Below are 24,926 nucleotides of genomic sequence, written 5' to 3' on the forward strand. Positions count from 1 at the left end.
GGTTAGTAAGAAGGAGTTTGGCTCCCCAGGGGCTCGGCTGGAGCCAGTCTTAGGTCGGTGATCGATATCTGGTCCTTGGCCTCAACCTGGGGGGGAGGACGAGTCCCTGCAAGGGCGCCTGCTATGGGCAAGTAGCCCAAATCCCTGCTGGGGCAGGGGCTGCGTGGGGGGTGGCACAGCACGGACCTGTGCACGGCCCTGTTACAGAAAGAGCATGGGGTCGGGGAACAAAACGTGAATAGGGAAGGGTGTGGGATGGGGTGGGATGGGATGGAGCTGTGCAGCTCTGCGTGAAGAACAAGGGTGACTGCCGGGGAGAATGGCACAGGGGAATAAGGGTAACTGCTGGGGAGAAGGGCGCTGGGGAACAAGGGTGACTGCTGGGGAGAAGGGCACCCCCTGGTTCTCTGAGCCTGCCACCCGTGACCATCTCTGCCCTGCCTCCCCTCGGCACAGAGAGCCGGCTTCTCCTGGCATCGCTGCCCTTCGCCCACCGCACCTCCTGCTCTCGCCCCGTCCTTCCGCGGTGCCCGGCCCTCCCGGGGGGCTGCAGCGGGCGGTACGGAGCGGGCCCCCCCGGGAGGTGGAGGACCAGAGGATGGGATTCCCCCTCCTGTTGCTGTGGCAACCGTTGCGAAGGGCAGCATGGTGCCAGGAGCGGTGCGGTGCGGTGCGATGGGCGGCGTGCTGGGGCGGCTGCGCTGACATCACGGGGAGGTGGCGCGGGAGGGAGAGCGGGGAGACTGCGGAGGGACGGGAGCTGCTGCGGGAGGGGGCTCCAGGCGAGGTAAGAGACCCCCACGGCGGCGGGGCAGGGGGGTGCTCCTTGGGTGGCTGCGGGCTGCGAGCCTGCCTCGGCATCCTGCTGGCTCTGTGCTGGTGCGGGGTGGCCCTTGGGCAGCGGCGGTGTCATACAATGCCCTAAACCTGGCACGGCAGGGCTGGGGTTTTAGGGACATGGTCAGAGCCTGGCTGCCTGGTGCAGAAGCTGCAAGTGCATCCCGCCAGGACAGCAGCGTGTGCGCTACAGACTGTGCTGGGAAAAGATGGGTGTATGTGAACCCCCGGCATGGGCTAAAGGGACCGCGGAGCAGCCCTAGTCTCTCTGGGGAAGGGGACCAGCGTTCCCTCTTGGGACTGAAATAGAAATCTTTGATGAAATGAATCAGAAGTTTGGAGACCCAGTCTCCTTGGGCTGCGTTGAGCTAACAGGAGGCTGCAAGCAGAGCTGCTGCACTGGAACCAAGCCCAGTACCGTGCACTGAACTACACATCTCCGGCAGCCCCGACGCTTACCCTGCCTCTGCAGGAAGCAATAGATCTGGGGAAGGCAGCCAGGTATGCATTTATTGCTGGGAGCTCTTTGGACGGGGATCCGCAGACCTGGAAGGCAAAGTAACAAAGTCCTTGAAGTGCTCCGGATGGCGTGCCGCCTTTTAGCGTAACAGTTGCATAACGGGATGAATCTGCTAGGAGAGGGAACGAGGGGTGACAGTCACCTCTGTGCCCTGCAGCATCCCAGTGGCACCTGCATGCTGGGCTGGCTCGCGGCCCGGGGTGAATTTCATCTCTTTCTAATCCAAAAGCTGGGTTTGTTCTTTAATGCCTGGGAAAGCCGGTGGTTTTACAGCTCTGGTTCCGAGGCAGAGGGGTGTATGGACTCTACCCCTTGCAAGCTGGATGGGCTGGGCTGGCCTTTGCCTGTCAGGACCCACAGTGTGCCTCTGACTGAGCAAAGTACACCTGGCGTTAAAAGCCCGGAGCTGGCAACCCCCTGCGGGTGTCAGAAAGCAGTACTGGGGCGGAGATGGAGGAGGCACGGAGCAGCACCTTGGGGGAGCTGAAGAAACCTTGTTTGAAATCAAGGAGCAGGGAGGAGTCGATGCCCCTGTCACAACCATTTCATGGAAATAACTCTCACACTTCCCATGTTTGTGGAATCACAAGAAGGCGTCATTTAAAGGGCTGGGGAAAGCAGCGGGGCCATGGAGAAATGCAGTCGGGAATGCCTGAATGTACACGACAGCGCAGAACTGTAACAAGGAGCGTAAATACGCCTCGATTAGTGGAGGCTGTCGCTGTGAGATGCACGATCCTCCTCCGTGAAGGCACAGATGCGGGGTCCGTATGGAGCACTTGGGAGTGGCCCGGGGTGGCCGTGCTGCTGCTTGTTTTATGGTAACTCTGCAAAAAGCAACAGCTTGTGCTGCTGGGTGGGAAGTCCGTGGCAGCGCGGCGTTGGAGGCTTGGAGGCTTTTGCAGCAGGCTGGCGGAGGGGAGGCTGCGGGGCTGTCCCCCGGCGGCTGCGTTTCACGCCTCTGACGTGGGCAGGCAGGGGAGGAGAGGCTCTGCCGGCAGCTTGCAGTGCTGCTCAGGGCTGGTGGTGTGGGGACCCAGCTCGGGATGGCCCCAAGCACTCCCAAATGGGACCCTGCTGGGCACGGGTGCGGTGTGGGAAGGTTTAGCCCTGCCTTTCTGCAATGGTCCCTGAGGTAGCTGCTGGCCACACAGAACCACGGGCACTGCTACGGCTGCTCCTAAGCCACGCTTCACCTCGATGTATTAAGGATGTTCAAAACGCAGTGGGGGGAACGGCACCAGAACCCCTCCGAGCAGAAAGCCCTGGTCAGCCCTCCCGGCCCTTCGCCTTCCCGCTGTCCTTCCTGCTCGCCCTATAACCTGCCCCCACTGCACGGGGGGGCTGTGCACATCACAGCCTGACAGCTGCACACCAGCCGAGTGCCTGTAACGTGCTCCTAGGGCCTTCATGATCCTCTCCCGCAGCTGTGCTGCATTCCCGAGTGCTTGGTCCCTACCACGGGCTATGGCTGCTGGGCCCCAGAGCTCTTTGTGGCGCCTCTTGTGCCCTTTGGCTGGGAGGAAGAAGGGCAGGTATCCTCACCTCCCCAGAATACGATAAATGGATGTGCTGGGAGCTTGTTCTCTGCCGGCCAGCAACATGCCCTCTGTTTAAAGATGGCTGTGGGCCCGCAGAGGCCTGGGGCACCAGGAGGAGCTGCCCTTGTGCCAGGGTCCAGAGAGGGCCCTGGGAGCTGAGCCAGGTCCCGTCGGACGTTTTAATCCTTCCTGTCCCACAGACTCTCTTGGCCAGGACTCCGCTGCAGTGACTGTTTTCCACTTCCTTTGCCAGGGGCACACGCAGGCACTCAGAGGCACCAGCCCTGTGTTTGCTTTCATCCTTCCCTGGTGCCTCCGACAGGGCAGGCCGCGCTGCCGCCGCACCTGGGATCACGGGGTGCTGTGTGCCCGCTGCTGCCCTGCCATCCCTGCGTTCGTCTCCCTGAGCCCAGGCTGGAATTTCCCTGAGGTAGCCGTTTGTTCAATAGCTGAGGTTACTTGAGTAATCGATAGTTCCCTGTTTCCTAATGGCGATATTAGCCTTCTGGCCAGAGCGGCGCTTCTATCTCTGTTATAAAGCCGGCCTTCAGCCTCAGCTCTAGGGGAAATTTAGGTGCACTTTCACTCTACCTGCACGGGACTCCCCTGCTCCTTTTCTTTCCTACTGCCAGCATCATTTTCTGTCTGTGTAACTAACTGAGAAGGGCCAGCAGCACACAGAGAAATTGCCAAAGCCAATTGACTCCCATCAGTCTCAGCCCCTCTTTTGGCTCTGCCCTGTTCGCTGTGCTTACTTCTCCAAGGAGGGCGATGAGGACAGAGTCAATAGTATTCCCATGGCCGAGAGCACTGCTGATATAAAAAATCCCAATCCGCAGGCTCCAGGAGGACTTGCTTCATCTGCTGCCAACAGAACATAAACTTTCCATCACACGGCAGGACCAGGGCAGGGCAAGACCAAGCAGACAAGGTGCCCATAGTGAGGCTCCACAGCTGCAAATAAACCGTCCCTGCAAACAGGCGAAGGCTGCGGCTCCCTGGAGCTGGATCTCCACTGGTTCCACCCCAGGTGGCAGAAGGCCGGGCCGTGGCTCTGGGCTCCAGCTTCCTCTGACTGAAGGAGGCCACAGGATTCTCTCTGCTGCGCACTGTTAGTGCCTCTGCATATCTCCACTATTTCCAAACCAGAGAAGGTCACAGAGACCCAAGAGAAACCCACTTCCCCTCTTCACTGGAACTCCTCTTTCTGCCTCACACATGCTTCTGTTGCCATCCCTCGCATGCCAGATGCAGGAACAAACACTGGGGTTTGGCAGGGCTCAAAGCCTTGGCTTCTCGGATGGGAAAGAGGCGTTCTTGGTCCGCAGCCCAGAGACAGGGCTCTGCTCCCCGTCCACTGCCAGGTTCTCCAGCTGCAGTTTTGGTGCTCGTCCCATGCTGACAGCACTGTTCCTACATGCCTGGGGATGGGCAGCACCCCTGGGTGCCGGGCTGTGAACCCTGCAGGAAACCCAAGGTGGGTGGGAGGGAAGAGCCAGGGCAGGAGCCAGCGCGACGTGAACGCCAGCACGCTGCTGCGGCTGAGCTGAATGTCACGGTGGGAAGGGCAGGAGTCAGCGCTGCCCTGAGAGGCTTTTCCCCAAATATGCATGACTGCAGGGGGGCAGGGAAAGGCGAAGGGGGGCCGTGTAAAGCCAGACTGCCTCCCCTTTGTTTAAAGAGGGCTGTTATTGCCAACAGTTGCCCGCCGAGAGACTGCTGGGCTCGTGCTGGAGAGGGATCCTGTAACTCAGAGGCAGCTGGGAGGCGCTTGGCAGCCCCCCCTGCTTCAGTGGCAGGCGCTGGGCTTTTCCTAGCGCTCAGGGGAGCTGGGATGGCAGCCTGCATCAGAGAGGCCGGGCCCGGACATAGCTGCTGCCTCCCTGTGAGAAGGATGCTGTGGAGCAACAAAAAGCAGGGCCTTGTTCCTGAGGAGCACCTCGGGTCTCGGCGCACCCTGACCACCCCATGAACCCCCTGCTCACTTCTCTGCTGTGCACAGCCCAGCCTCCTCAGGCAGAGTGGGGACCAGTCTACTTGAACACTGGCTAGGGCACCCCATGTTTGGGATCAGCCCTCGGAGGGCAGAGGGCTTATGGGGGTGGTGGAGGGATGGGGCTGGGAGCGGAGGCAGGAGAGGAGGAATTTCCTGGCTGCGCTCCGCGTGAAGCCCACGTGGGCCCTGCTTGAAGAGAAGTTGGAGAAAACGGGCTTGTGGTCATGGCATCAGGCCGGGAGAAGGAAGGGGAGGGTTGGTGGCAAACCTCAGCAGGACAAACCCCGTCCATGTTTCCCTGCCGGCCAGGAAGGCAGGACCAGGACGTGCCAACCTGCAGCCTCGTGCTGCGCAGGGCGACAGCAGAGAACGGCTCACGGGGCTGCAGGGAGCAGCTCCGCACTGAGCCAGGCTACAGGCCCTGACCGAGCCATTTTTGGTGAGAAGTTCATACATTTCCCACCTGGTTAGTGCTGGCTCAGCCCTCTGGAAAATGACACACGTTTTCCTGGCTGCGGGGCCAGAGGGCTGTGCCCTGCCCTGGCTGCCGACGGGAGGTGCTGCTGGCAGGGACCAGAACCGCTCCTTTCCCCCTTCTCACAGCTGTTACTGGTTATGAAAATGGGAACATTCCCCAGCCAGTTCTCGGCAGGAACTGCCCTTTCCAAGGCTGACCACATGGGCTGTTTCTTCCTCTTCTCCACTCTTCACTGTCACACATTCGGGTACGTTCTGGACCCAGCGAGGCGCTGCCCTTCCCGGCTCCCTCTCCTCACAAGCTCACAGGAGAGGCCCGCAGCTGTAGCCTGCGAAGGGGCCATGTTTGTTCCTTGGCCAATTCTCTCCCCAAAGCACTGGGAAAGAAATCAGAGACATCGGGATCTGTCTTGCTGGAGGGATTTACTCCACAAGCCGTCAGTCTGCAAGTGACTCCTGCTCCTGGCCCCAGCACTGCCCTCTCCCCGCAGCACGTGAGGAAGATCGCACCGGGCAGCAGAGCAGCAGGGATGCTGCCACAGCATCTGACTGGAAATTCATTATTTAATGTAATTCTGTATTTCTTGTCACAGCCTAAGCGAGTATCCACCGTATGGATAAGGAAGCACTGGGCAAAACTTAGTGAAGACAGGAGGGAGACAGCAGGACTCACTGCTAAAGGGAGCTGTGCAGATCCAGTGCTTAGCAAGCTGCACAAAGGGGCCATCCGACCCAGCAGGTTGAGAGTTTCTCGGAAAGCCCGAATGGTGCAACTGCATTAATTCAGAAAGAAGTTTTCTGGCTAATGCCAAGGTCAGTCTGAGTAAGTCCTTCCACTCTCTGTTCCACTTTTGTTATGCCGTGAGGCAGGAAGCTGAAAACTCCCAGGCTGATTTTGGGAGCGGAGCAGGCGAACGCCCTGGTTCTGAGTAAGGCATGCAGGTTAGCACCAGGCCCCGCTGCGCGCACTTCCCTTCCTGACCCCTGACAGCACGCAGAGACAAAATTTCCTCGCTCTTTATTTCACAGCTCAGGGAAAATTTCTGCCTCCGGTGTTGAGCTAAATAAAAAGTTGGTAAATTCAGGAGGAAATGCTGCTTCATTAAGCAAGATGCTAACCTTTGGAATTGCTTTGAGTTTGTTGAGTCAAGTATAACCGGCTTGAAAATAATCTTGATGATTTTATGACCTTTAATAATGTCTGTACTTCTGTACCCAGACAAGGGTCACCAGAGTGCTTCAAGACATGACCAGATCCCCTTAGGAACCAGGGAAGAATTCTCTTCCCGTCTTTCCCTGTCCTCTTGTGATTGCCATTGCTCAGTTTCTGTAAAGCACAGGAATCACCCCAGGCCATCGCAGCGTGTCCTGGAGTGCTGAATATACTGCGTGGCCTGTTCCCATGAACCCCACTTTGGGGTACCCTAAACTTTGCCTCCTCTTGTTATCTGGGGGAAAGAAGCGCGAAACCTGTGTCCTCAGCAGCAGATGCAGGGTTTGAGCCTCGTTCTCCCAGACGGTCCTGAGGAGGTCTGGGGAGTTCGGGTCTCTCCCCATGATGGCAGCAACCTCCTGGCAAGTCAGGGAGTGTGGATGTGTCTCTTCCCATGCCAAGACAAAAACAGTCCCCTTACTTTTCCTATTTCCCTTTTACTGTCCCAAGCCCCAGCACAGGGCTGTGATGGTGGCGGGGGGCTCTCTGACAGTGCTGTTTCACATCGACCTTCCCATGGCATTGCTGGAGGGGTCCAGGGAAGGAGAGGCCCCGTTGATGGGAGTTGTGTCCTTGTCCTCAGAAGTTCCCCTAAGGCTTTTCTCTTCCCAGATGTCAGCTGCTGGGGCTCAAACCTCCTTTGAAGACAAGCAGCCCTAGAGACAGGCCTCCGACACCACCCGGCCATGACAGCAGGTCCCTGGTGCTCAGTGCACTGGGGCCTTCTCCCGTTAGCAGGTCACGGTGAGCTCTGGATTATGCCCAGGCAGCACGGACAGTGTACCATGCGAGCCCTGAAACTGCAGCGCTTGCTCCACTACGCTGCAAAATAGGTCGTGCATCAGCAAATGAAAAAGGACAGATGGTGTCTGCTAATACAGCTTAGTTTATGGCCTGCAGGATTAACTCACTAGTTGTCGTGCCCGCAGAAAATAGGAAATGGGTGGGTTGGGTGGAGGAAACATGGTGTGCCCAGCCCTGCCTGTGTTTGTAGGGTTCACCAGCTGGAAAGGATGTCAGAGATGCTGTGGGGTTTTGAGATGCTGCTGAAGGGCTGCCAGCATCTCTTTGGGGGTCTGGGCACTAGAGCCAGCACCTTGTACCAAGCTTTCCCATCCAGCTCCAGTTCCCGCACTCCCACTGCAAAGGTCAGCGCTGTAAGGGGAAAGATGCTGAGCTGTGCAGGGACCCCCAGCAGAGACGGGGACAGCATCTGCAGTCTGTGCACCGATAACAACTCTGCAGGAGAAGCCCACAGCTTCCTGCCCTGCACCGGCTGGGGACAGACTCCAGTTCAGCCTTTTGAACTCCCGAGCACCCACGTGTCTGCAGGAGCGAGACAGAAAGCTGAGGCAGAAGCCTCAGGTCTTTTCAATGCCTTCTCTGTGACACACTGTTCTCCTTTCCTGGAAATCAGGCCAATGCCTCAGTCTGTGCTCACTGCAGAAGTCAAGCCCCGTGCCAGCACTGTAACTTCTCTGCATCTGCTGTCTGAGGGCAGAACAACCCCCCCCAGTCCCCTACAAATTGTCCTCCCGAAGGTTTCACCTTGATTCTCACTGCCTCTAATGTGGCCAGATTTGCTCACATCCCACAAGATGCCGAGCACCCCAAAAACCAGCTGCCATTGGGGAGAGAGGAGAGCCCCCAGAGCCAGCACCGGGCTCCTGCCCCGCCGTGTCCCTCGGTGTCCCCACCGAGTGCCGGCCACTGCCACCAGCACCGTGAGCCCCGACGGGCAGCTGCCTCCCGCTGCCAGAGGCGTTTGTCACCCCCACCTTCTCCTAACCACAACCAGCTGTCACAGGCGCTGGGGTTTTCTCCAGTGACTAATTTGCCTGTGTTTATGCCAACACCAAACACATAATTGTCTGTTTAACAGCTCGGGTGAGGAGGGAGTCTGGCTGCTTCCTTGTATTGTAGGGATCAGACCAGCGCTCTCCTGATGGCAGCACCCTACTGAGCTAAACCTTCTCAGCTGTAAATCGCGTATCATTAGGGATAGCAGGTCACCAGGAAGAGTGAATTGAGAGCAGGGATCATTGTCACTTCCATCCCCGAATCTGTGCAGTGAGTGTGCAGGACGGCAGGTATATAAACAAATCAGAACAGCCTGTGCTTTTATTACAAAAGGAAATGCTTCTTTTGTGGAGGTGAAAAGCATGTCAGATTACTATTATAAGCAGTTGCTTAACGCTCCCACCTTTACGTCACTGCTGAAGTAATCGGGAGTTATCTCTCTGCCCTTGCTCGGGCTCTCCTTTCAGGGCAGCGCACCCAGAGCAGGGCCATGCCCATGGCCCAGCTGCCCGGCTGAGCCCTGGGGGGGACAGGATGGTGGGCTACACAGGCACTTGAGCCTCCAAGCTCTTCCCCCTCATAATCTCCCCACCTCCCACCGCTTTTATCAGCTGCTGACAAGCCTTGCCATGTGCGTAGGCGGCTCCCAAGCTCACAGGATGATTCCCCACTCCCCCCCTCCACCCGTAAGAGCGTTCGGGATTTCGAGGAGGGGGAGCACGCCGCTCCTCCGTCTGCAAGCCCGGTCTGCAAGAGACGCGCGATGCTTTCACAGCACTCCATGTGGTGACTCTCTCCCGGGATTTCACATGACAGCATCTTCCACGGAAAGCCACAGCAGGGAGAAGAACGTGGCTGTGCTCTGCGTGTGGGTGTTACGAGGGAGCAGAGTGGGATGGGGAGGTGGAGGGGAGAGGAGGTGCAACTGCAGAGCAAACCAGAGCGATCCTCTGGAAAAAGCCTTGAATTTCTGAACCCAGGGCTCCCGTCTCCTGCCTTTTGCTCTTCGTTTAAAAGAATGTCAGTCCTTGTTAAGTCCAGCAGGGACAAAGGGAATCAAGTAGAATCATCTCTTCCTTCTGTGAACACATCCCATGGGACCAGAAGAGGCAAACAGAACATGAACTAACTAGATCAATCCAGAAAGTGTGTGCAGAGTTGCACTCTGGGGAGAGCCCTCCCCAGCCACTGGTGTCTTCCCTGGACAGAAATAAATGTCCGTTAATGACATCTCCATCTGAGAAATGATCAGAGTGCATTGTCATTACAAGCCAGTGGTTCCCCAGGGCTGTGCAGAAAACGACCCCAACAAGCCTCAGCTCTCGAGGACGCAGCTGCTACCTCGTGTATGCAAAGCGTCCGTCCCCGCAGGTCTCAAAGCCCTGGGTTAAGCCTCACTGAACCCCTCATGGACCAAGGCTGCTGCCCCTGCTCTGCACACTGGAGACCTGGGATGCCAGGAGGAAAGACAAGGGAGGCCCATGCTGTTCTCCTGGCAAAACAGTTCAGGGCAGGGGGCTGGGACGAGGTCCTCGCTGCACCGCTGACAGGTCTAAAGCTATTTTTGTGCGACGTGGGTCCGTCTGTCACTCTCACCTTCATCTCGGGGCTGAGACGACGGCAGCCTCTCAGGTTTGTCTGCAGGGTGCCATGGCACGTCCCTGGCTGTGCCCCGTGACATGTCACCTGCGGTTTGGCATTGGGGAACCTCAGTGCATCCAGATCCCTTTAAGAGCCCTGGCTGTGCTGCCCCAGCAGGGCCGAAGGTCTCATCCTGCTCAGAGACCAGAGCTGAGTCACTCCAGAGACTCCCTGTCCAGCAACAAGGAAGAATTCCTCTGTTCCTGCTCCTGGTGTAAAGCCGTTCCCCTCCTTCCCCATCTCATCTCGGATGTGGCCATTTCAGAGAGCCGCAACATGAGCTGGATTTTCTCTAAACTCCATCTGCTCTGAAGCGTGGCCTGCGACCTGTGAATAGCTGCCTGTCCCTGTTTGGGCAAAGAGGGAGAAAACCTGAAGAGACTGGTGTTCTTCTAGAGAAATGTCAGCTGCAGGGAGGGGTTCTCACATCAGTGCCAAAATGACCTGGAGGTTTCAGGCACCTTGAATCTCGGTGTGCCTTCAAACAGCCGCTTCAGACCCCTCCGTGCCCTGCAGACAGGAGCAGCGGGCAGGTATTTACCAGCCCTGTGAGATCTGGGTAACCAGCAAAGGGGCTGCCAGGCGAAGAGGACGTGGCAGGAGCCGCCGTTTCTATTTCACCGGCTGCAAACCAAAGCCGGCGTGCCTGCCTGCCGGGCTCCACCGCAGCAACATTCCCGGCCAGGGCACCCCGCTGCCTCCATGCAAATGCTCCCAGTCTGAGAGCGGAGTTTCACAATCCCTTCCCGGCAGCCAGCCTCTGCTTTCACTCTCCGAATTACAGAGGGGAGTTTTCATTACATCACCAAGGGTTCTTCCTCCCTGAAGCCGGCGGCAGAGCAGTCACTCTGCTTTGCAGGGGCTTTTGGGCTGTGGGCGGCGAGGCAGTTCTCTGGAAAGCAGCAGCCCCGTGCCTCCCGCAGCAGGTCCAGCCCGGCTCAGCCTCCCCGCTGCTCCCGTCCAGGCGGTGACCGGCACCGGGCAGTGAGCGTTGGCTGCAGCCGGTGCCTGGACAAAGCATTCCCCGCACTGCTGCTGGAAGCCTTCCTGGGAGACACGGCGTTTTCAGGCAGCTTTAAAAGTCGCCTGTGCCAAATCCTGCTCTGATTGAAGCAGCAGGGTCGGAAGTCAGCAGTGTTCCAGCTTTCTGCCAGCGTAAGCAAGAGCAAATTTGCCTATCAGAGCTGGGATTTGTTCACTGGAGCGTTTGAATTCTCTCCCCCCCACTTTTTTTTTTTTGTTGTTTATTTTTTAATATGTCCCTCAGTCAAACAGTCAGGCTGGTGACAGTTTCCCTGCAGCCCCAGGGAGCGGCTAATCTGATCTCACTCCCAGCCCGGTGCCTTTCCAATCAGCCGCTCTTCTCCTTCCTGGCAGCCTGCTTCCGTGCGCGCCCTCCTTCCCAGCCCCACTCCGCCTGTTTTTTTTCGGTTTGAATCAAAACAAACTACCAGGTTCAAACTGCTCCTTAGTCACGAACACGCTGAGCGGGAGCCTCTGCTCCTGGCCAGGGCTATGGAAACTCCACGGAGAAACACCTCAAACCACAGAGAACTTGTTTTCAAGCAGGACCACAGCAGGGGCAGGGCGTTCAGGAGCCTATATCCACCGGCTCCCTAAAAGCACTGAATTCCCTCAACCGTGTAAGGACTGGCAAAAGATCTGCACAGCTCAGGAGCAGGGAAGGCAGAGGATGGCACTGAAGTCAGCGTGAACCCCCCCCCAGATCTCCCCTGGCCTCTCCCAGCCCCGTCTGTGTCACGATTCCTCATATAAGGGAATGAGGAGCCGTTTCTGCCCCGTCAGCACGTTGCGAGCTGATGCCTTTCCCAGGGACTCCAGATGGTTTTGCTCTCTGTCTGTTTGTGTCTGCACTACTGGTAATTCAGGCCTGTCTGACATTAGCTTTTGAGATGAAACCTTCCCACAATTAGTTACAGTCTGTGCTCTTGTGCTGCAAAGGACGCAGGGCTGAGCTGTCAGAGCGCTGTCTGGGAGACCCGTCCCACACACAAGTCCTGCCCAGGTTTCTCTATTTCAGTCAGGGGTGTGATTTTTCTAGTGAAATCATCAAACCAAGACAGTCTCTGCTACAGATGGGTAGCGACAGCCATTTAAAGACGTCTCATACCCAGCCTATCTCAGATAGAAGTAGGTGATTTCAATATCGCCTAGATTTACGCCGATGTAACACCTCTCCTTTCTTTCTCTGGCCTTCCTTTCCCACCAGCAAAGTGGGGAGAGGATCCTTGCACACGTCAGGGCTCCACATCAGAAGTGTCACAGAAACACTGAGCATCTTCACACACAACATGCTGATGTGACCTGGCAGCGTGGCAGGGACGGAGCTCGGTAACTCGCGCTGCTCCGGGGCAGAGCGCTCCGCAGACACCCCTGCAGCACCACGGCCTCTCTCCGAGCAGAACTGCTTGGCTCTCTTGCTAAATTAGCTTGTTAATAACAGGGCTCCTGATCCCAGGCAGGAATTTAACACTCCAAGGCCAATCCTAAGTGCGGTGCAAAGCTTGCAGCTGGGCCAAAGCCACGCGTACTGTGGCAGGAACGCCAGAGCGTAGCAGAGGTGGGGGAGAGCTGACGGATCTCTGGGGAACATAAGCGCTAGAGAAGGACTCGGTTGCAGCAAGCAGCCTGGTGAAACCACTCAGTGAGGATGTACGGAAGGAAGAGAACTCATGGACAAAAGCACTGGGAAAGTAACAGGAGAGCTGAAGGGGCATTAGGAGGGAAGGAAGCTTCATCTGTGCACTCTTAAGCAGGAGACTGACTCCATCTGCACCTCCATCCTTCCACCCACCCATCCATCCATCCACCCATCCGTCCATCCACCGGCCTGGGCACCTCCTGGGACCCATGGGTGCTGGGGGCGCTCGGAGCGGGGGGGGGGAAACTCGTGCCTCGGGCCTGCCCGGGGCGCTGCCCAAAACCGAAATGGCGGCGGCGGCGACACGAGAGGGGCGGGGCGAGGGGCGGGGCGAGGCGGGCGGCGGGCGGGGCGGGGCGGGGCGGGGCGGCGCCCACTCGCCGCGGGGCCGCTGTCGTTGCAGCGCGGCGGAGGCAGCGCCCGGCGGGACGCGGCCCCGGCACCCGCGGAGCCTCGGAGCCCCCGGAACCCCCCGAACCTCGGACACCGCCGCCGCCGCCATGGGCTCCGAGCGGGACTCCGAGTCTCCGCGCTCCTCCTCCATCCACTCGGCCGCCGCCAAGTGCCCGAAGCCCGGCCGCCGCCGCCGCCTCTCCTTCCAGAGCGTCTTCTCCGCCGCCGCCGCCTCCGCCGCGGGCGGCCGCCGCCGCGCCAAGGCCGAGCAGCCGCCCGCCGCCGCCGCCGCCCCGCCGCCGCCGCCCCCCGCCGCTCCACCGGCCCCGCCGCCGCCGCCGCCCCCCCCGCCGCCGCCTCCCCCCCCGCCGCCCCCCGAGGAGCCGCCGGTGTGCGCGGAGGGGAGCGGCGAGGAGGAGCTGGAGTGCCCGCTGTGCCTGGTGCGGCAGCCGGCGGAGAACGCGCCGCGGCTGCTCTCGTGCCCGCACCGGTCGTGCGGGGCCTGCCTGCGGCAGTACCTGCGGATCGAGATCACCGAGTCCCGCGTCAACATCTGCTGCCCCGAGTGCAGCGAGCGCCTCAACCCCGCCGACATCCGCCGCCTGCTCCGCGACTCCCCGCACCTCGTCGCCAAGTACGAGGAGTTCATGCTGCGCCGCTGCCTCGCCGCCGACCCCGACTGCCGCTGGTGCCCGGCCCCCGACTGCGGGTGAGTGCCCGGGGGGGGGTCCTGGCCCCGCACGGGGTTGCTGGGGGGTATGGGGGGGGCTGACCCCAAAGTGGGTTGCTGGAGGGTCTGGGGAGGAGGCCCTAGACCCCGCATGGGGTTGCTGGGGGGTCTGGGGGGGAGCCCTGACCCCAAAGTGGGCTTTCAGGGTGTCTGGGGGGGGGTCCTGACCCCGCAGGGGGCTGCTCTCCTCCGTGCTGGGGTGTCCAGCGGGGTCCCAGACCTCACAAGGGGTTGCCTCCCTCTGTGCTGGGGCATCAGGGGGGTGTCCTGACCGTGCAGGGGGCTGCTGAAGCATCCAAGGGGGTCCCTGTTCCCACAGGGAGCTGATGGGGTGTTTGGGGGGGATTGGTGTCCCTGTTCCCACAGGGGGCTGCCCTTTCCGGCCTGGAGGGGGGCCTGCTGTCCCCTCTCTGGTGAGTGACTTGGAGAGGGGGTCCCTCTGCCCCACAGGGGGCTGCCCATCGGCCCTGGGGCAGCCCGGGGGCCTGCTGTCCTCATAGGGGGCTGTCTGTCCCCTTCCGTGTGGGGCGGCCTGGGAGGGGTCTGCCGTCCCTGCTGGGTTCTGTCCCCTCTCTGCTGGGACAGCTCAGGGTGGGGGGGTCCCTGTGTCCCCGTAGGGTGCTGACTGGGGACCCCAGGACAGCCTGGGGAGGTGGGCCCTGCTGTGGTGCTGCCTGTCCCCACCCGGCCCAGGGAGGGGCAGCCCCCCCCCCCCCCCCCGGTGCTGCGCTGCCACTAACGTGTGCTTCTGTTGACACGGAGTTCAATGAAAATCCCTAATTGCAGGCTTGCTTCGCTTGCCAGTCAGCAACCTGTTCGGGATAGTCAAAAGGTACCAAAACAATGCTCCATCCATCCATACTAAAATCCCAGGATTTGACCTTGGGGAGCATGGAAATACAGACAAGCACGGCCCTTGTAATGGGACTTGGAGGGGGTTTTAGCTGAGCCATTGTTTCCCTGATTTAAAAGAAGGCTTTTTTTCTGCACAAATGGGAAGCCTGGAGTTTCCCAGCCGCGTGTATCACCGCGAGCTGCAGCAGTCCTTGCACGGGGCACCCTGCGGTTTCCACGGGTGGGAAGAAGGAACTGTGAACGGTCACTTCTTTCCAGCGGGGACGTGAATGCATGGCACAGAGGAGTGATGTTGACTCATTACCATTGCCTAAGTGAGGAAACGTCTGTCTGTCCAGAAGACGGTCCACCCAGGCTTGATGACTGTACTCGTCTGCGTGTTGCTTTCATTTTCTCTTCTCTTTTCCTTTGGATGAACTCTGTTTAGTTTCTATTTACGTGTAAGGCAAAGCTGCCTGGAAAACGGCTTTTTTCAGGAAACTTAGAGAAGTGCTGCAAAGTTTGGCTAGAAGGCAGCGTGAGTTGCAGTTCTGGGAAGCGTGAACATGAAAAGAAAGTCTGACCTAGTAGTCAGAGTGGAAAGCGTGGTGGGAGGATCGTGAAAATTTAATCAGAGTGTTGTAATAACCTTCCTGTGCAAAGCAGTTAACCTGTCTCAGGTTACCCGTTTCGGGGCCCCTGAGCATTGCTGCATTTCTTCAGAGGGCAGCGGTGCTGGGTTCTGGTGCGAAGTCAGGTGCTAGGTCTTGATGTTTCGGTGTCGCTGGGGACGAGACTGGGGACGTCGCGCAGGCTGTGCTGCCCGCAGAGGGAATGCCCCTGCTGTCTGCGCCGTCAGCTGGGTAGAGAAAACCCTGTTCCTGTTCACCAGCCTCAGCTTTTCGGCTGCTGTGGTGCCGCTCTGGGTTGCGTGTAGGTGTAAGTGCCCTATCTGTAGCTGAGGCTGCTTCGTTGGAAGGAGCCGGCCCTGGCACGGCCTGCAGGGCGCTGCCTCTTCGAAAGGAGCCCGGCCTGATCCCCATCCAGCCATCGCTTCGGGGGTTTGGGCAGACCCACGTCACTTATAGCTCATCCGGTGGACAAGGACATCCTCGCTGGGAACACGGGACGTGGGCGTCTTCCCGTGAGCTGCCCGGCAGAAGCGAGAAGTGGGTCGCTGCCCACCGGTGCCATCCATCGGCGCGTCGGGAGCACGCGAACAAAGGCTGTTGGAATCGGCCCTCCGGCGGCAGGAGGAATTAATCGCCCTATTCATTCTTCCTAGCAAGCGCGTTTCGTTGTGCTTATGTAAAGTCAGGCTATGAATTATTTACAGCGGGCTTTCCCGCGGCAGCAGCAGCGTGCGTGGGGCTGGGGGCACGGCGGTGCTGGGCGTTTTGGGGGGATGTCGCCCACCACCGGCTGTGGGAGCTGCGAGGCGGCGGCGGCAGACGAAGCCGTGGCGTGTGCACGCAGCATCCTCTGCCTTCCACACCTACCGCAGGCTTTCGTAAAGGAACGAGCTCGGCTGTGCTGCTGCGGGAGGAGGAGGAGGACCGGCACAACACCGGAGCGTGTTGCCATGGGAACGCTGGCCAATTGATGCACCATCAGTCGCAATACCGATAATTTTCTATATTTGCAGCTTTTGGTGTGTCCCCCCCCCCCCTCACTGCAATCAGCTGGCGTTGCTCTCTGGTGTTTGTCACGCTGCATCTCCCCTAGAAGCTGGCGAGAACAAGAGGAGCTTTAAGCGAACCGGGCTGCGTGGGCTGAGCTCCTGAATGAGGCTGGAGGCAACTGGCGAGGCTCCGGCTCCTTGGAGGCCGGGGCTGGGAGCGGGGCTCTGCCCTCCCTTGGCCCGCCGGGGTCTCGGGCAGGCGCTCGCTGTCGTTGCTGCCGCTGCGTGGGGGAAAGTCAGAGTTTCCCTTTTCACCTCTGCCGGGGCCGAGCCAGGAAGCGGCCGTTGAACGAAGCGATGCGTCAGCGGTCAGGTGGAGATGGAGGCACGCGTTAGCGGCCCGGATCCTGCAGCGGCCACCCCCAGGCACATCGCTTCAATGGCTCCTTTCTAGTTGTCCTTGGGTTTGGAGCTGGGTTATTTCCTTCCCTCGCAAAAGAAAGCCGTGTAGCTGTTTTTCTCCGTGCAGCTGTGGGCTTGTTCTTGACGTCTGTCATTTCAGTTCTAGCAGTGAAATGTAAATGGTGAGGATTTTCTTTTCTCATAGGGGAGTTGCTCGAGTGTCTAGAAAAACCCTAAATCTCTAGTGAGGGGTTAATCTAGAGCACGAGGCTGCTTAATATATTACGCTGAGCTTTCCCAGCCTGCTGTTATGGTTTGAAATAGCAGTGTGTCACAACGCAGCTGGCCTGATGAGGCTTTATTTTTTGCCAGGGGTAGTTCTGTGGCTGCCTCGTGGTGGCAGGGTACGGATGCTTAGCGGGATTCTCCCTGGCCAAGATGCGTAGGAGTCGATGTGGGTCAGGTTGGCTGCCCCCCCCCCCGGCTGCCTGCATCCCTCCTCTCCGCCCGCTCCGGCCTCACGTGCGGGCGCGTGGCCGCTGATGTGTGCGGGGACCCTGCCGTCGCGCCCCCCAGCCCGGCGCTCCACGCGGAGATGTTGTTTCTTGGGCGATTGTGTCGTACCCTGGCAGGGTGAAGCTGCTCGAACTCCCACGGGATATGAATCATTGTGGTATGACACATTCAGCGGTTCTCACGCTGCTGCCTCTGAGAAGAGGCAATACAACTCGAGCTACGCGAGCTCTAAATATAAAATCCTAAATAGGAGCTATTCTCCTCTGGCCACTAACGAAAACGCTGAGGATGATCAACGAAAATACCCTTTGGTATTTATACTGGTGTTGCAGAGCTGGAAGGCGCTTCTGGAATTACTCTGTTCAGCCCCTCCAGTGGCAGCAGCCTCATCCTCGCTGACTGTAAGTCAGCTCCTGTGTAGTGGAGCTGCTTCAGCTTTTGTGTGCACGCTTCCTCATGGAAACACCACGTTACTGTCAGAAAAAGTGAGCTGGTGGAGTACCCTGACTTCCCTCTCTTGTACATTCACTTGGTTTTACTCCAGTTTTGGTTTACTCGAGAAGCAGAGCGTTGTTCTTTGCCCTCTGTAAAAAAGGAAATTCTGGGGAGATCAACAGGGGCTTACTTCTTGAAATAGCTGCACGTTGAAACCCCGCTTGTTCCACTTTTTTTTAGAATCATCGTTAGGTGATAAAGTGCCCAGTGAGGCTTCAGCTTGCCTAGCCTCCTCTGGGCCATGTGCATACACCCGTGTGCCTGGCTGTCCCGAGGAGCTGGGGGGTGTGTTGTGTGTATTTGTGTGTGTGTTTGTGCGTGTGCAGCCTGTGTGCAGCCACGCGTACAGAGCAGCAGGAGCCTGTGCTGGGAGCCTGCAGTGGCAGAAGGGGCAGGCTGGGCAGGGCACCTCTGATCCGTACGAGCGGACAGCGAGGACTGCCGCCGCTCACTGAGAGAACTCAGTATTGCCAGCTATCTGCCCCAAGTAACCTAATTAGCACTACTTAACTCCAGGCCCTGCAGTGCAAGGCACAGGACTGGTGAGAGCAGGAATTTGGAGCGCGGCAGCACTGCAGCGACCAGGAACACCGACCTGGCAGCAGTGGGCTGTCTGCCTGGGCTGGGCTGCCCCTGGAGCGGGGCTGCTGTGCCCCCTGGGCAAGGGGGGGGGGCTGCTCGGCATAGCCCCGCAGCAGCCTGTTGGAGAAGGGCAGCGAGAGCCCCCCGTGCCACCCCCGGGTGCGATGACTTGGCCGGATCACAGGACTATCGCTGATAACTTTGCCTCTTGCTAACTCGCCGGGTGTCTTCCTTCCCCAGCTACGCGGTTATTGCCTACGGCTGCGCCAGCTGCCCCAAGCTGACCTGCGAGAGGGACGGCTGCCAGACGGAGTTCTGCTATCACTGCAAGCAGATATGGCACCCCAACCAGACCTGCGACATGGCCCGCCAGCAAAGGGCGCAGACGCTCCGCGTACGGACCAAGCACACGTCGGGCCTCAGCTACGGACAGGAGTCTGGGCCGGGTATGGATCACGCGTTGTAGGTTACTGGGTGCTGCGGTCGTGCCTGTGAAGCTGAGAAAGAGCCGCCGGTTGCGCAGAACTTCCTCCCCGAGGCGGTGGCAGTGCCCCGCGGGGAGCGCTGCTGTGTGCCGCAGCTGAGGGTCCCTGGCAGCCGTGGGTGAGAACAGCTGTGAGCCCGAGAGCCACTTCCCCTTCTCCTGGGTGTTAGAGCGAGCCCGGTGGGCTCCTGCAAGAAATTACAACATGAAACGGGTCGGGGATAGGTGACGATGTGCCTCGGGTCCTTCCTCGGCACTGCAGCTCCCCTCTTCCGCCCCAGCCACGTTGTGGCCGTTTTGATCTCAGATGTTCTTGCTTCTCGCTGATCTAGATGTTGAACAAATAGGTGCTTTTTACTGTTGCAACTTGAAATTTGCCTGTTGCAATAGTAAGAAGTAGCATTAATGCCTAGCCCTGCGTGGGGAGCCTGACTGCGTGCACTGTTAGGTGCTCGTAATGTCACGTACAGGGGAAAAATGCCAGCCCGCAGACTCCTACTCTGCCTAGTAGGAGCTGCTACGTCCGCTGAGTTAGTGTTCATTAAAAATAACCGTGTTGACTCTGGAAGTGGGCAGTAAGGCCATTTCTTAAAGTCCCTCCCTCCCCTCAGACAAAACACTACTGTGCCTTGTGTGCCAGGAGTTAAAATGTTGATGCTCGTGCTGGAGCTGCCGTGAGCGGTTTGAGGTGGCTCAGCTGCATCTCAAGGCTCAGCGTGCCCAGTTAGAGGGCCCTGACAACCCACAGCTCGGATACCACCACAGCCTGCGGTACAAACCAGCAAGCGAAAACTGGTTTCTGAGCTTTTTTCGCCCTCCTAAAGGAGATCCCTGCCAGGAAGAGCTTAGCGCTTAGCCACTAAAAGGGAGATTCCTGAGACAGCGGTTTTTCCCCACCCCATTCTTGCTGGATTCAGTGCAGTGATTAATAAGGTGCGGGCCGGTCTCAGCAGCTGGATTTCATATTGTTGAGTGTCAGAGAGGCTGCCAGCAAAGCCCTGACCCGCTGCGCAGACAGCCGTTGCGTAACCACGATCAGATGATGCGTGACTTGAGGAGGAGATGAAGGACCCTCATCCTGCCCTGCCAGGAGCCGAGTGGGGCTGCGCAGCATCTGCCCCGCTCCGGCGTGCAGCTGCAGGCCCCGTTCCGCACTGCCTGCTGTTGAAGGCCAGGTTCAGAATTTCTGATGCCTCGTTCTCTCGAATGCTCTGTTGTTCTTGGCCTGTGAATCACCTTAGTGGAGCAATTTAATAATGGTTCTGACTTACACTGTTGTCCTGGCTAGCACAGCACAGGTATGACTTGTTCCCAGCACTTAAGCATCTCCTGGAACGCATCCTGTGCCAGGCAAGAATAAGCTTTTAAAGCTCCTCTTGCTCCCAGTCCTTGCTGTCCAGGCAGATCACTTTGGTGGGCTTGGTCTCACCAGCGTTATCTTCTCGCCCTGACGATAAGCTAACAGCCCAGCCAGCTGGTTGTACCGTCCCCGCTTTGTGCTGCACGAGGGCGATCTGTCCGTGCAGAAAGCAAGGGCTCCCCCGCGCAGCGAGAGCCCCCCGTTGGCTCGTGGCAGCGCGGAGCCCGACTCAGTGCCCTGCTTCCTCCCCGCAGCGGACGACATCAAGCCGTGCCCGCGCTGCAGCGCCTACATCATCAAGATGAACGACGGGAGCTGCAACCATATGACCTGCGCCGTGTGCGGCTGCGAGTTCTGCTGGCTCTGCATGAAGGAGATCTCGGACCTGCATTACCTCAGGTGGGGGCCGGAGCAGGGTGCGGGGCTCCCCTCAATGACAGGAGACGTTTGGCTGCGTGCTGCTCATCCTCTTGTGTCTACAGTCAGCAAAATTCTCTTCTTTCTGACCCAAAGATCTGAGCTTTCTTCCCACACTACAGCAGGGAGAGGTTCTTCCTCACCAAAAAAGAAAAATCTGCTCCTGATATGTTGCATTTGAGATCTCTTAGCATAGTGGACATTAAACATAGTCCTGGTGGTGCAATAGTCACCTTGAGGAGCAAATTAACCTTGATGGGGCGCGGGATCCTTTTTTGTGTTGTCTACCCACTTCCTAAGCTTTGGGTTTTGTTCATGTGGAAGTTGAATTTGGGGTTCTCAGGGATGCTTAGGAATTGCTGAGGTTTTAACGTCATTTTTTTTTCCTTCTATTAAGTCCCTCTGGCTGCACGTTCTGGGGCAAAAAGCCATGGAGTCGTAAAAAGAAGATTCTCTGGCAGCTGGGCACGCTGATCGGCGCTCCTGTAGGCATTTCCCTCATTGCTGGCATCGCCATTCCTGCTATGGTCATTGGCATCCCCGTGTACGTCGGGAGAAAGGTAAATGTGGCGAGTGTGAGGCTGGAGCTGAGGGATCCACGGCTCAGGGCGGTCTCTGACTCGGGGCATCCGACCAGCAACTGAGAGCTGATACGAAGGGCGGGTCTCCCCATAGAACCAGAATTCGGCTGTCTCTGCTAAACCCTGCCTTATCTTCTGGGCTTTGTGTGGCGAGAGGAGGATGGGGGCTGATAGCCCTTCAGGCTGAAGTCCTCTCAACGCGTGTTGTGTCGCTGTTGTGCCTCTACCCTGAACTGGGAAGGGAAACCTGGCCTCTTTTGTCACTTCCTATGGCAGGGGCCTCTGTGGGACAGAGACAGGCTCTGAGCAGCACGCGGGCATAGGTCACTGTGCATTTTGATGCTGCTGGGGGTCTCCAGCTGCCCCAACCTATGTTGTGCTCTTGTGCCTCTGTGCCGGTAAAGAGGCGTTGAGAAGGAGGAAATGGTGTCAGCACTGGATTTGTAGCTTCTTCTTTTTCTTGAACGCAGACCCACCTGCAAGATCTGATCTGTGAGATCTGTGGTCACGATGGGGCTCTTTCAGGGCTAATGCAGCTGTAAAAGCACAGACTTATGGATGTCTTCTGGCTGTTGCTTATGGCCTGGTGCTGTTCTCACCTGGTGCTTCTCCTTCCCTCAGATCCACAGCAGGTATGAGGGAAAGAAAACGTCTAAGCACAAGAGGAATTTGGCCATCACCGGTGGGGTCACGCTGTCTGTCATTGCCTCTCCGGTCATCGCTGCTGTCAGTGTTGGTAAGTGGGCACCGTCCATTTCCCATGGTGTGCAAAGCTGTGTAAATAAACACAACTGAGAGTCCCTACCCCAAAGGTCCTTTCTGTCTGCCTAGCCCAGCTCGGCCTTAAGCCCCTCTTAACTCAGCACATCCTCGTGTGCAGGTATCGGAGTCCCCATCATGCTGGCTTACGTCTACGGGGTGGTGCCGATCTCGCTGTGCCGAGGTGGTGGCTGTGGAGTTAGCACCGCCAACGGGAAGGGCGTGAAAATAGAGTTTGATGAAGATGATGGACCAATCACAGGTACTGCGATAAGCGGGGAAGGGAATGAGGAAAGGCCCTGCCACTGCCTCTTGTAATGAGGTGGGTGTAAATGGTGGGGGCCTTAGTATTTCCCAAATCTGAGCATCTTGGGTTTGGCTAGGAGGAGTTACTTGCTGATCAGCTGCATAGCTCCAAGCCAAATCTCAGCCTTTCCTTGCCCTGGTAGAGGCACGGAGGCTGGCTGAGGCGAGAAGCACGCTCCTGGTGTCTGACCCTCAGCCCTGCCACCACCATCATATCTGGCTGGTGCCCTTGCTGACCGGTTCCCATGCTGTTCTCCTCCTCAGTGGCTGATGCCTGGCGAGCCCTGAAGAACCCCAGCATCGGTGAAAGCAGCATCGAGGGGCTGACCAGCGTGCTCAGCACCAGCGGGAGCCCCACGGATGGGCTCAGTGTGATGCAGGGCAACTACAGCGAGACGGCCAGCTTCGCCGCCCTCTCGGGCGGTACCCTGAGCGGCGGTGTCCTCTCGGGAGGCAAGGGCAAGTACAGCAGGTAAATGGGCTGGTGGGCATGGCAAGAAAGGGGTGAAGGCTCCCGGGGCCTGTGCTGGCTGAGCAGGCTTAGCTTGGGGCTCTGTCTGGGGCTGAGTGGCCCTCTGTGTGCTTGGCAGTCATGTCCTGGTATTTTTACTTCTTGGTCTGTGGTGGAATAACCAGTCCCAGCAGACCAGGCTACTTCTGCCGCTGCTGTTAGGCTGGTTCTTGCAAGGAGGACAAAAGCTAGAGAAACAAGCTTCTGTCCCTTCTGAGCTCCGTGAAACTGCAGAGCTGATGCTTTGGGTTAATTGGAAAGAGCGCAGAGGTGCCTGCATGGCCCACTTAGAGATCCTCCGGTGCTCTGATCCCAGCCTAGAGGTTTGGGAGCCTCCTGTTCCAGGCAGGGCTGCTGCTTTCCAAGTCAGAAGGTTACACCACAGTTTTCTTCTTAAACTTGCCTGTGAGTCAGTCTGCAGGGTAATTAGAGACACGTGTTGATATGGCAGCCAGCATATAATCATGGCTCTGTGCTAGATCTGTGGAAATCTGTTCTTCGCAGGAATTGCATGAGTCATGGACATAAACACAACTTCACCTTCGTCATGGAAAACAGAATGGGTTTACCTAAATCGAGCCAAAAATGAGATTGAGAGGAACCCCTGGGGTTAAACTCCCTTGTGCCAAGCTAGGCCAGCACAGACGGCCTCTTGCTTTCTCGTGGCGGAGGCTGTTTGGTGCCACTCGGGGACCCTCTGAGGCATTTCTGAGGAATCCTCTTTTTTTTTTTTTTTTTTCCTGCAGGCTGGAAGTGCAGGCAGATGTCCAGAAGGAGATTTTCCCGAAGGACTCGGTCAGTTTGGGGGCTATCAGTGACAACGCCAGCACTCGGGCCATGGCCGGTTCCATCATCAGCTCCTACAACCCCCAGGACAGGTAGGAGGACGTGTGATGGTGAGAAGAGTGTTGGTTGTGGGTGTCCTGGAAAAATCCAAGCTCTGCGAGGTGCTGCGGGTGCCAGGCTGGCTGTGGACGCTCCAGCTCTCGCAGCTCGCAGGAGGGTTGATCTTTTATTCGGGCAGGAGGAGGACCGGGGGTGTTTGGGATCAGCCTCTATGTGCACTGTGGAGGCTGAGGAGGGGATCTGCAGCCCAGGACTCTCAGGGCCTGTTCCTGGTGCCCTCAGGGTCTCCAGTGCTTCCCTGCTTCATTTCCTGGCTCTCAGCCTGGGGGGACCTCGGCTGCCATTCGGAGGAACTCGAGCAGAGCAGTGGGTGCTGTTGTGTCCCAGATGCCATGGGGTGATGAGCAGCATCTTGCTCCTGCCTGGGCAGCGTGGTCCTCCTGGCCCAGTGAGGCGGTGACCCAGGCTGCGGCCAAAACCAGCAACTGTGCAGTAACACGGGGGTGCTTGTTTCTGCAGGGAGTGCAATAACATGGAGATCCAGGTGGACATCGAAGCCAAGCCCAGTCACTACCAGCTGGCCAGCGGCAGCAGTACGGAGGACTCTCTGCACGTCCACACCCAAATGGCAGAGAATGAGGAAGAGGAGGAGGAAGAAGAGGACGGTGAGCAGGAGCAGATGTGCAAACACCAAAGCTGTGAGCAAAAGGACTGCGTTGCCAGCAAAACCTGGGACATCACCCTGGCCCAGCCTGAGAGCATACGGAGCGACCTGGAGAGCTCTGACAGCCAGTCGGACGATGTGCCAGACATTACCTCAGACGAGTGCGACTCCCCCCACTCTCAGACTGCAGCAGCCTGCCCGCAGACCCCCAAAGCTAGAGGTGCCGAGAGCCCAAGTGCCCACCTGAGCCACTGTGCCCAAGCCGAGGGGTGCAGGCTGGACGAAATAGTCAAACTGGAGTGCATCGAAGCCAGAGTATGAAGCGGCCTCCTGCTGAAAAGCACACTCGTTGTCATTGCATCTTTGGGGCAGGGTTGTGTCCGTGTTGGCTTCTGTTTGCAATTCTTCAGCTGGCTCCCTGGCCTCGCCTCAGGGAGTCGTCGTTTCTTACGTGACAAAAAAGAAAAGGAAAAAACAATCCCCCACCCTCTTTTTGTTTTAATTTATTGGTTCAGGCTCTGTGAGGTGTGTAAGAGTGTAAATATGTATGTGTCTGTATGTCTGCAACCATCCTAAAGGACTATTTGAATAAAGACTCTGGATGTCATTCGACTCGCATCCAGCTCATCCTTTCCACGGGTGTACGGTGAAATCCTCTCCTTGGTGGCTGCCTTTGGACTGTCTGTGAATGCCGCCCTAGTCCCAGGCCTGGGGAAAAGGGGTGCATCTCCTCTTCTG

At 58.1% G+C, this 24,926-nt stretch overlaps 1 protein-coding gene across 1 annotated transcript; it reads left to right on the top strand.

Moving 5' to 3' along the window:
* Nucleotides 1–768: 768 nt before the first annotated feature.
* Nucleotides 769–24,795, top strand: RNF19B (ring finger protein 19B). The gene is made up of 10 exons (XM_080566535.1): nt 769–787; nt 13,091–13,789; nt 18,501–18,706; nt 20,359–20,503; nt 20,919–21,081; nt 21,724–21,838; nt 21,983–22,123; nt 22,432–22,639; nt 23,425–23,556; nt 24,044–24,795. Exons 2-10 carry the CDS (start codon nt 13,188–13,190, stop codon nt 24,507–24,509), a joined length of 2,178 nt encoding a protein of 725 aa, XP_080422661.1. The 5' UTR covers nt 769–787; nt 13,091–13,187; the 3' UTR covers nt 24,510–24,795.
* The last annotated feature ends 131 nt before the right edge of the window (nt 24,796–24,926 follow it).

This window comes from Anser brachyrhynchus (assembly GCF_964034855.1).
Source record: "Anser brachyrhynchus genome assembly, chromosome: 24".
NCBI lineage: Eukaryota > Metazoa > Chordata > Aves > Anseriformes > Anatidae > Anser > Anser brachyrhynchus.